This window comes from Carassius gibelio, chromosome A4 (assembly GCF_023724105.1).
Source record: "Carassius gibelio isolate Cgi1373 ecotype wild population from Czech Republic chromosome A4, carGib1.2-hapl.c, whole genome shotgun sequence".
Taxonomy (NCBI): Eukaryota; Metazoa; Chordata; class Actinopteri; order Cypriniformes; family Cyprinidae; genus Carassius; species Carassius gibelio.
The window spans coordinates 20,353,790-20,366,472 of record NC_068374.1 but is presented as its reverse complement, the minus strand read 5'-3'; the positions used below and the strand labels follow the sequence as shown (position 1 = coordinate 20,366,472).

Below are 12,683 nucleotides of genomic sequence, written 5' to 3'. Positions count from 1 at the left end.
TGTCATGATACAGAGGTTATAATTGATCTGCTAGAAGTTTGTCACCATAGAAAAATTCAACACACCATGACAGAAAGCTAAATCTAAAATATCTTAAACTGTGTTTTGAAGATGAACGGAGGTCTCACGGGTTTGGAACAACATGAGGGTGAGTAATTAATTACATAATTTTCATTTTTGGATGAACTAACCCTTTAAATATCAAAAGCATTTTTGCCATAAGCTCTTGGTAATTTCTGACCCTGGCCAGAAGTATTTTTAGAATAATGGTCATATAGTAAAGGCTTGATAAATCATACGAAATAAAATAAACAGTGGAAGTGAGCTACAGGGCTAATTTCACACTCACATTAGTGCAGCACACTGTCATTTGGATCAGGTACTGAAAAGGATGATATCATACCATGGTAAATTTTTGTTATGGTATACAATCCATGCTGAGCCAAGTCTTACTACTGTATAACCTGTAGGTATAAATGAAACACTGTGCATATACATAAAGGGCATCCTAACTTTTATTAAGGCTCAAGCCTGGAGGGCGAGAGCCCTATTGTTTTCCTTAGGATTATTTTTTTAGGGCCCGAGCATCGAGGTGCGAGGACCCTCTTGTATCTGCTCCGTTTATTATTATTATTTATTATTATTTTTCCCCTAAGGATTATTAGGGCCCGAGCACTGCAGTGCGAGGACCCTATTGGAATTGCTCCGTTTATTAGGGCTCAAGCCCGAAGGGGCGAAGAGCTCTATTGTTCCCCTAAGGATTCTTCTTCTTCTTCTTCTTCTTATTATTATTATTATTTTTTTTTTTTTAAACCTTCCGGGCATTTTTGGGGGCCTTAACATGCTCAAAAACTCTTGAAAATTGGCACACACATTGGAATCTGCGGCCATCAGGACGCCACAGAGACTGGGACCCGGGCGTGGCACAGGGGCTCTACAGCGCCCCCTGGAACACCGTCAGAAATCTTGAACCATAGCTCACACACACTTGCATGTATTTATATGAAACTCAGTACACTTATAGATCTCATTGAGCTGAACAACTTTCGCGCTCTATGTCATAGGCTCCGCCCAACAGGAAGTCAGCTATTCAGGGCTGTTTAAAAAAAGCATGCTCTGGAATTTGATATACTTCATAGGTTTTTTACTTGATTGCACGAAACTCGGTCAACATGATCTCAAGACATTGGGGATGAAAAATTGCCAGGGGATTTTTGATATCTCAAACGGTTTGCTCGTGGCGAGGCGTTGAAATTAGAGCAATAAATGAGAAACAGGAAATGCCTAATAACATCCACATACATTGCCTGAGTTTGATCAAACTTCATCGGTTTGTTCGCTGTATGATACCGATCGTATATATGTGACTATTAAGAGTCAACGTTATAGCGCCACCAACTGGCAGCAGGAAGTGTGTCATTTTCAAAATGCTTTGAATTCAGCATCTTAACGTGTCAAACTTGAATATTCTGTTATGGTGAGTTTGAGGCAGATAACAAGCTCAGATTTACATGAAAGTCAAAACACATATCGATATTATTGATAGCTAGACAATGGCAAAAGTTCATAAGAGGGCGTGGAAGAGGCACTCTATAACGCCACCTTTTGTCAAAAGTGGGGGGGGTTAGTTTTAGTTACAGACACCAAACTCAGTACAAAAATTTTTCTTATCAAGACGGACAACTTTCTAATTCACAGTCATCAGCTATGATCAACAGGAAGTCGGCTATTTTGATTTGAATGTGGGATTGTTTTTTACATTTAGCTGTGAATTAATGCATACTGCTCAGAGGAGAGTAACACTAAACACACCAAACTTTGTCTACATGTTGAAAAAACATTGAGGAACTTAAATTGTGAATGGGTTTTTGATAGCTTGGATGGTTTTGTCGTGGTGATTTTTTTAAATGACAGTAAAGATGGAATCATTAATTTTCCTGCATTTTTAAATTCCAAACACTTCAAAACCTTGTTTCATACAGAAAAAAAAGTTATTCTGAGTAAATATGCATAGTTTCATGACTTTACAACACTGTATGGATAACATAAAATTAAAAAACCGTCAGACATCTTCTCTCACTCTGTCCCTCTGTTTGAGTATATGTGCTTAGACTTCCATTGTCTGAGAGAAAATGCGCCCCTACAGGTTCAATTCCCGGACTAAAAAAGGGAGGAGACTCTCTTTTGGTTTCACTTTTAAATCGGTTAAAATACAAATAAATACTTGGATTTAATTCACACTGACAAGCTAAACCAACATATATGATTATTATCAGGTCAGGGCTCATTAATAATTGATGTGTGGTCAGTGATATGTGAGAAACACGAGAGATGAATCACCGCTCTGAGCAGGAGCGTGTGGAATGATGAGCTCAGAAAAAATGAGTTTATTCTTGTTTTATAGCTATTAAAAATAAAGTATTGCCGCGATATCACACAATTCACCAATTAGAACACACTAAGAGCTAAATTAAGATGTTTTTGAACTGTATGTGTGCAAATGAAATATTCGCGGCTGCCTATCTGAAATCACTGCCTCCGATCAGCGCGCACAGTGTCACAAGCTCAAAACTAACGAATTTATTCTTGTTTAAGAGCTTTTTAAAATAAATTATTGCCATAAATGCACACAATACATCCATTATAACACAACACGAGCTAAATGCAGGTGTTTGTGACCCGTTTATGTGCGCAAGACTATTTGAAAGCGCGACTGGCAGAATAACATTTCTCTCGAGCTGCAGGTTTCTGCCTTTCGTCGTAAGAACGAACACATCACGGACAAGATTATTTCAAAATACATAATAGCTTGGCGGATATAAACGAAAACAGCCACGTGAACATAAACTGTTGAGAAATAAATCTGAAGTGGATCTACTGGATTTTAATATTAAGTGACCGCATATACCAGCTGCTTCTGTCTTCAATTTTAATCTATATAAAAAAATTAAACTCATTCATCTTGGCTGCTTTTTTAATGTGTGTACGTATTTATTTATTATTTTGCTCTAACAAGACTTAATCTATATTTAATTAAATAAATTACATTTTATTTTACTTTTGATTTGTCCATTTCTGCATCCAAAGGCCTAAAAACCTAAAACATGCTCTATTATACTATTGTTAGCAATTTCTTTATTGTCCAATTTATCTGGTGTACACACTTTTATTTTCATAATAAACTTGTTTGTTAGATTATACACAGTTATAGTGGTCTATAATAAATATTGACAGGTTTTATTCAAGCTGTTTAGAATGATTGCTGTAGGCTAATTTTGTTTAAATGTAAATCCAAAAAAAAAAAAAAAAAAAACATTGGAAAAGAATAACTGTTGTACTTTTTTTATACATTTTGTATAATTTCATAGTTTATGCATTATAGTTATAAAAACAAATACATTTAGAAATCTTATTTTGGTTAGATTGAACGGTTTTGTTGTGGTGATTTTTTGAAATGACAGTAAAAAGGGAATCATTAATTGGCTTGTATTTTTAAATTGCAGCTTCCAAACATTTCAAAGCATTTTTTCATACAGAGATCAAATAATTCTGAGGAAATATGCATAGTTTCACGACTTTACAACACTGTATGGACAACAGAAAAATTAAAAAACTGTCAGACTTCTCAACTGACATGATCTCATTTTGGCCACTCTGTCTGTGTGAGGGAAGGGAGGAAGAGAGCGAGAGGGAGAGGGAGGGGGAGTGTGAGTGTGAGGTGGTTGGTGACTGACTGAATTTTTGGTGACTGACAGTGTGTGTGGATTGTAGGGAGGGGAGGGGCTATCTGGCAGAGAGAGAGAGAGAGAGAGAGAGAGAGAGAGAGAGAGAGAGAGAGACCTAATCATCTCTTTAATCACCAGGGGGAAAAAAATCAGTATTTTAAATGTTTATTTTTTTTATTGTTGCTAATGGTGGTGTTTTTTTTCCCTTTCATTACAGCTTAAGAAATATCTTAGGCCTTATCCTTTTCTGACAGTTTTAGGGATTTAAAACATACTAAGAATCCTTATTTGTGCTGCAAATAATAATTTCAAACTCATTTGATACTGACCTATGACATCCTGTGACATGACATGACATTTATCTGAATTTAAGAGTTAAGCATCTACATCCGTCTGCATGGACTCTTGTTTGTAGATGTTTTAAACTTGCTTACTCCTATTATCAATGGCAACGGCATTGGAAAGCCAGTACATTATATATATACTGGCTTTTCCAATATATATATTGCATTTGTTTATATTTCATTTTTGTAATTCATATAATTCAAAAATTCATAAATGATAAAAAGATCCTATAAAAAGTATGAAAATACAATGATTGAACTTTATAGATGTGCTCAAGAAAAAAACATCTATAGCTGTATTTATGAACTGCTTAATAATGCCTATTAAATGAGTGCTATTATGCTGTTTCACACTTTCAACTTTAGTTAGTCTGTAATGTTGCTGTTCTAGTATAAAAAAGTTCAGCAAATTTACAAAGCTCAAAGTCCAATTCAAAAGGAGAAATTTTATTTAACAAAAATCACATTTTAAAAACTACAACGAACAACTTGTTTGGACTACAACAAATATTTTCTGGGATTTGTGATATCACAAATACGGACGAATGGGATGTAAATTGGTTGAGCTGCACTAGAGAAGGCAATGAGTGTGATATATACGTAGTTGACCATGAAGACTGGAAAATAAAAAAACTCCTTATATTCAGGTGTGAAGAATTATTAGGCATTTTTCCTTTACTGTGTAGCAGAAATGAGTCGAACCAGACAAATTAAAGAGTCTATCAGAGCTGTGTGCATTGAAACAAGAGCCAGACTCCTCAGGAAGTCATAAATCAGTTCTAGTGCCACAAGAACCAAGCAAGATAACCAACCAACCAACTTGTTCACACAACAGCTTTCAACATTAACACCAATAGAACAATTATTGACAATTTTAATTCGAAGAAGAGATTGTCAAATTTATTGTTCGTGATTGAAATGCAATGCTGGACATCACATGTAAACCCAGGAGATCAAGTTAAATACTTGCATTGACTTCCCCCACCCAGCAGAACCAGACTGAAATTCCTAAGGGGGAAGGGCTTTAAACCTTTGTCTTCACAGAAAAGTCCCTTTGCCAGAGAATGGCAAAGAAACTGCTTTTTGTACATTATATATGGACCAGAATGAACTCAAAAAGACTTATAAATGAATCATTTCATTGCTTAACTCCATATTCATTTATGTGTAACCCACACATTTGACTATCATGTATAATCACTTATTGTGTATGTCTTTTGATAACTATAGGATACATAGTCATGTCTAGTATTGATATAATCGAATTTTCTTGCTTGATATTGTCCTGACAATCATTTATTTGTAAAATATATCATAATCGTGTTATAGGAATCATGTCCAAAATTAGATCCTGCGAGGCAGGAACCACATGCTTGGTAAGATAAACAAATGATTTATGATACCCCCGAGCCAAGACCATATCTGATTGGTCAAGGCAACATTTGAGGGGTGGCCAACAAGGAAGTTTAAATACTTTGGACACCATGAAATTTTGCTTTTAGTCTGCTTTTAGTCCCAGCCTTGCTCGTGCTATCAGCCATGCTTTTAGTCTGCTTTTAGTCCCTAGCTGCTGCTATTAGCCATGTCGGCTAATAGTTTCGTGTTCTGAGTTAAGTTTTGTAACGTCCGTTCAACTTCAACCAGCGCACACGACTCTGCACTTTCAGCCAACGCCCAACAACCACGGGCTTCCCAAGACGTCACTTCAGAGACTGAACTTCCAGCCAATCAACGACCTCGGGATAGCCCTTTCACCGAGGCTCCTTCTTCACAGGAGATGCAAGTAACTTTACCTCCAGACTGTGACCTTTACTGGTGTATCTAATATAATTTTAACTAGGGATGCACCGAAATTTCGGCCACCGAAAATTTTCGGCCGAAAATGGCCTTTTCGGTTTTCGGCCGATAGACTTTTATCACCGAAACAACACGGCCGAAATGTTGTGATGACGCAAAGAGAAACCGCGACCTGCAAGTGCACCTGCATAGCGCAGACCACGAGCTCCACGCGACATTCACTTAACACCAGTGAGAACATTCTCTCTCTTCTTACTCCTTTATTCGCAGCACTAAAGCGTCTCCTAACAAAGAGATTAAGACGGACCACGAAGTGAAAACAAAGAAAAGTACAGTCTTATAGAGTCTGTTAGCACACGTCTCACTGAGATCTTTTCGGATCCTCTGCACTTCATCGCGAATGTGCTTGATCCGCGTTATAAAGAACATTACTTGGATTCGGAAATAAGGCAGCGCGCACGCGAAATGATCCAGGCCGGGCTGTATGCGGAGAACCCGCGTGGAGACGGAGAAGCGCCAAGCGCAGGAGACAGATCAGAGCGCAGAAAAAAAAGACTCGTCTCTGCACCAGATGAGTGGCATGCATCATCGTTGTCTGATATGTTCAGTGGAATTATGCAAGAAAGTGCCTCAAATAATAATAATACGTTGGCTATTTTGTGCTTTAGGCTACTATATATATATATATATATATATATATACACACACACACACACACACACACACACACACACACACACACATACATAATATCAGATTGTAGCCATATTTATGCTAGATTTCTGCTTTAATTTGATAAAAATGTTTATTTATGCCCTGGCCCTATTTAAATACACTTTCTCATATATTTCTCAAATGTCAGGCAGATGACAAGCTCAACTGCTCAACAGCTAGATGGTTATCTGTCTGAAGTCCCCATCCCCAGAAGTGATAACAGTCTTGCCTACTGGAGAAGTAATGCACTTTCTAGTCCTACAGAGAAAAATTTCAAATGCACTTCACCTAAATGCCCTTTGTTTTAATGAGAGAACAGTTCTTTTTAAACCTTTCTGCAGGCCAGTAGGCCTGTACATTATTATTAAATATACACATGAGTGGGATAAATTTTTAGTTTGAATTTTATTTTATACTGTGCATTGTTGCAATGTGCTTAATAAATATTTGCATCATTTGTAATTATGTATTTTTATGTTTTTTTTTTTTAATAAGTTATGTAATTGTAATTATCTTTGAAACTTTAATATTAATTTATGCAATTGCAATGTCTTAATTTTAGTAAAGTTAGTACACGGTCATAGCAATAAATGCAATGGTACTAATAATTGGCATAATTTCTTTCGGTGTTTCGGTTTCGGTTTTCGGCCTTGGTTTTCTCTTTTTCGGTTTTCGGTTTCGGCCAAGAATTTTCATTTCGGTGCATCCCTAATTTTAACCCCATTGAGGAACTCAATGCGAGCGCTAATTACGTGATTGATGGTTGTTCATGTTTATGCAATTTAACGTATTGCTGTGAACTTGGGATTCCATATTTCCATTCTCTTAAACTCATCTTTCCCTAACTTTCGACCTTCCTGCAACTTGTGTGAATGTGTGTGTGTGTGCGTTTATGTGTTTAGTTTATATGTCTTAGATTTATCTAATAAAGCCTTATTCATATTGAAAAGAGAAGTATCTTGTGTTTTGTGCTAACAAGTTAATGTCTTAAACTGCCGATCTTGTTACTGTGCTAATTAATAGTGTTTTCACTATAGTTTGGATATTAGTATCCAGCGCAGATTTGATGTTAAACGGCTAGTTCACTGAATCGCAGAGCGTCTCAGTGATCAGCCGTGAAACAGTGATTCTGTTCAAATTCCCTTTAAAATCTTAAATGATTCCCTTTGAGCTAAATTGACCTGTTTCCGTTACAACTGATAAAATGAGCCAAAAACAAAGGTTTAACTCAGACTGAAAATCCAAAATTATTAGATCCCCATGAGAAATATTACAAATAAGTAATTGCAAAGTTAAGACATGACCACTAGACAGCAAAATGCTTACTGGGTCAGAGGGGTCAGAAAAAAACAAGTGGAGAAGAACAGAAACACATTCACTGGAAAATAATTAAGAATTAAAGTGAAGAATTAGGTGTAAAACTATCAGAATTAAAAGGTGTCAGGTTCTGAGAGACTTAAAAGATCCCAAAAATGACTTAATTAGAATAGCATGAAGTATTGTCAAATACTATATATTAAGACTTTATATATAGGCTTTATGAAGAGATGGGTTCTGAGTGACTCTTGTACGCTTTGAGGAATATATCTTCCAGAATCTGGCATTAGATTTAGGAGCTTATTTTTATTCCATCTCCTATCCTGAAAAGTCTGTCTTGCAGAATTGACTAAAAATTTATCTTCACATTAATTCTTAATTCTTTTGCAATTCTTTTTGTCATTTCTTCACCATTTTTTTTTCTTCTGCCCCCGTGACACAGTCACCATTTTTTTGTCCAATGGTCAAGTCTTAACCTAATTATTGTTAATTATCTTAAAATAATTATTGTTCATGTTAGCATAGTTAATGTTTATGAATGAAATATTATAGTAATGTGTTACTAAAGTTATATAGATTGTTCTGTGAATGTGATTTCAAAGTCTAGATGATTCAGATTAACCCTTTAACTGCCATATCCCTTAAAACCTGATTGCCAGAGGGCTATAGTGAATGGATGTGTCCGCTGGGTACAATTTACCTGATGCCACAGGGGTGGAGTTGCACTGATGGCTTAAGCTCGCCATCGCTGCTTGCAGCTATATTTTAGCTTTATACTCCATATATCATACATAGAACACATGCACAGAAATCTTTCCAGTACTCACGTAGGAAGTGTTTCTCCAGTAAGGCAATTTCCAAATGACCCTTGACCTCATTGAGACATTCCGATTCGCTCCTCAGGTCTTGCATGACAGACAAAGTCCCCAAACTAGCCTAGAAAAAAACACACAGTATAATTGACAGAGATGAGTCTGAAACAAACCTCACACAAACTAATCTTTCCTATATGTGACTTAAAGAATACCAGTCCTCTCTACAATGCCTTCCTCCTGTTTTAGTTCGATAAGCCTCAAACTGGAGGCTAGTCTCAGTGGCAAACGTAGACTGTAATATTTTGACTCACTGATAGCACAACAAGAACCTGCTCTGACTCCATCCCGCCACACACACACATACACAGACACACAAACAGACACACACACACACACACACACAGACACGCAGGCTGAAAGAACACAAGATCTGCAGAAAGATGAACCGCAATGAGAGAGAGAGACAAAGAAAGTAGGTGAGTGAGAGATTAGGAGAGAGGGCGGCACTGCAGAGAGAGACAGCAGAAAAGCAAAGATGTCTCTTTAAGTGGCCAATGTGACTGACAGTGCAGGCATGCTCTCTTCTCTGACACACACACACATGCATGTTGGGTGTCACTGCATTAAACCTCAGTTTAATTAACCTCAGTAAAATGCTTGCTTCACGCAATTTGTGGCAGGATTATAGATAAGCTGATGAGACATACATAAACACATAAGCAACAGTAGGGGAAATAGAAAATTAGGGATGCATATGGAAGAGAAAAATGGAGTGAAATTAAGAGACTGAGTGAGACCCAGTAGAGCACAACATAGCAAAAAATATATGCAGTTAAGCAACAACGTAGCTAAAACTAAAAGAGGGATTTGGTCATGGGTAGTTAGTTCTGGGCTACAGGTTTTTATTAGCCAATCAATTGTGCCATAAATGTCATGTGACCATTCACTCTGGAGCCGCAGGAACTCATAAACCATCATACATAATAATGTAATAATGCAGCCAGTCACATGTCCTTCACTAGTGACTATCCTGAGCTGTCATATCAGGCAACAGACAAGGAAACACCCAAAAGTCTCAAAAAAAAAAGTCACTGGTAATTTCTAAAATTAGAATCTAAACTCTAAAATTGCCACATCTACTAGTTACTACTAGAAAAAAAACAATGCTATATTTGTAGAAATTTCTAAACTATTTTGATATTTCCTGTAAAAACAGGCTATATTCCAATGCTAGGAATCAAAATAAATGTCATAAACCATTTGTTAACATTAGTTACTTACATTCATTAACATAAACTAACAATAGAAAATTATTATAATGCATTTATTAATCAAAGTTAATTTATCATTTACTTACATATACTATTATATTATTTACTTAATATACATTATTAGAATAAAAAAAAAGTTGTATCTGATAATATTAACAAAGATTAATAAATACTGTAGCAAATATTGCTCATTGTTAGTTATACTATGGGGCTGTTGGATGCTTGATTCTGAAAGGTTGTCGAAAATTCTAAATTGTGCAATTATTTTGAGGGAAATGCATGGCTAAAGTAGCTGCAGGCTCCAGGATTCAATACCCATAAATCAGTACTAATCAGAGCATTGCCAAATTCCGAATCATATCGAATATCGATGTATGTGTAATCGTAGTCAATGTGATGACAATATGTGAAACCAAAGTGGCGTACTCCAGTTTACCACTGCATAATGTCTACTAATTCACATACAATTTAAAGGGATAATCCACCCTAAAATGAAAATTTTGTCATTAAGCACTTTCCCGCATGTCATTCCAAATTCATAAAAGTTTGGAACAACAGAGCCAGACAGTAACGGAGTACATTTACTTTAGTACAGTACTTAAGTACAATTTTGAGTGATCTGTACTTTTTTTACAGTATCATTTTTGGGGAGTACTCATGACTTCACTCAAGTACATTTGAGAGGCAAAAATTTTACTCTTTACTCCGCTACATTTCTTTCCATAACCGTAAGTAACCGTTACTTCTTCGGCCCCGTCTACATGGAGATGGAGCTTACCCCAATCTGATCTTTTTTTCCTCATCTCAAGAAATATCCATGTCGACATGAAACCACAAAACAATGTAGTATTCATGTAATTCTGCCACAGAGATACACTTAAAACTGAGAAGACATGGACTATGCTCATAAACCTTGCGTGTGGTACACAAACAAACATGGAAAAATACATTTATTAATCTGTGTTAATTAGGGCTGGGACAACGCGTCGAGGTCATCGATGATATGCGCATGGATTTGTCAACCTGTTTTTATTTCTCTAAAAAACTTTGCAAAACGTTTACCTTATGTGCGCTGAATATACGCGATGGCCGGATCAACATTCTGTCCAACGTTATATAACCAATCCAGGGGTTTTTCTGCATTGATCTTTTTTTGGCGGCTGTCAAAGCCTTATTTGATCGGTGAGTGATGTAGAATAGAATGACTGCTGCGCCTGACAAGGCACGTATGAGGGAGAGATCCGGCTGCGCGCGCACACTCACAGTCTTCAAACAACACGAGCGCTTCTTGCTCTCTCTCTCCCTTGTGCATATTAATCAAAATCATTAAACACGATAGAAAAAGGGGGACACACCAAAGTTTCATGCACGCTCGCGCACTCACAGTCAATTTATATCTATCTATAAATTGTTAGTAGTCAATTAATGGGGAGATAATCAAAATCGAATCAGTCTGAAAAAATTAATCATTAGATTAATCGATGCATCGATGCATCGAAAAATAATAGCTAGATTAATAGTTTAAAAAATAGTCGTTTATCCCAGCCCTAGTGTTAATGCTAGTTAACAAAAAGACATTCGTTCAGTGTATGTTCATGTTTTTGTTGCTGGTACATAATGTAGTGGTGTCTGATTAGGGGCGAGACGTGGGCTGATGATGTCATCGTTTCAGAAACTATACGGCTTCGCCGTCCACACGAGAACGCAAAGGCTGCGTTTTCAAATGTATCCACTCAGAGGACATTGATGTATGTCAATGTGAGAGGAAGGGGCTTAATACTGTCACTCAAATGAGCTGAATTTTATTTTTCCTTCTTTTTACCCTGACCTAAACACAGCTGATTTTCTTTAATCATTATTATTTTCTCTTCTATGTTGCGTGTATAACATGGTCAAGTTCAGAGGTGTGTCAGAACATTGCTATATTGCCTTTGCTGGTTTAGGTTTATTGATTTGATGGCTGAAAAAACAGAGAAACTCACATGTACACACAATTGTTAGTTGAATTTTCTTTTCTGATATTACACATTAACCCTCTGAGGTCTAGGGGGTTTTTGGGGGCCTGGAGAAGTTTTGACATGCCCTGACTTTTGTGCTTTTTTCAGCTGTTTTCTAAACATACATTGCTACAAGTCTAAAAACACTGTATTCAGTACAAACTGGGCTATAATAATATGTAAACAATGTGTATGTACATGAATGTGTTTTTGAGAAAACAACGTTAATGCGTGGTTAGTGAAAAATGTCTCGGTTACATATGGTAACCCCTAGTTCCCTGAAGGAGGGAACGGAGACGCCACGTCGGATGACCGACGAATATGGGATATCGCTTCGATAGACCAATCTACTTCGAGTGTAAACTAAACGAGCCAATGCACATTGGCATGCAATTATTGCATCCAGCTGCCGCTGATCACTGCGTGAGTATAAGAGGGCAGCAGGTGCAATGCATACCAGTTTTTCGCTGAGGAGCCGAGCCGGGAACCCGGCAGCTCAGCGGCGGTACAGCAACGATGGCGACGGGACGTGGCGTCTCCGTTCCCTCCTTCAGGGAACGAGGGTTACCATACGTAACCGAGACGTTCCCTTTCAGTCGGTCACTCTCGACGCCACGTCGGATGACCGACGAATATGGGATCCCTATCAAAGCGCCATGGGTGCTGCCCCTTCCAGTGCCCTGTGCGAGCCGCCTGTGCCCCT

At 37.3% G+C, this 12,683-nt stretch overlaps 1 protein-coding gene across 1 annotated transcript in view; it reads right to left on the bottom strand.

The window, feature by feature from the left end:
• The window catches only part of LOC127971003 (GRAM domain-containing protein 4), a 192,411-nt gene that overhangs the window by 90,188 nt on the left and 89,540 nt on the right, over positions 1-12,683 (bottom strand). The window contains exon 3 of the mRNA XM_052573743.1: positions 8,725-8,833. Coding sequence (XP_052429703.1) covers positions 8,725-8,833 — 109 coding nt within the window. The remainder of the gene's footprint in view (positions 1-8,724; positions 8,834-12,683) is intronic.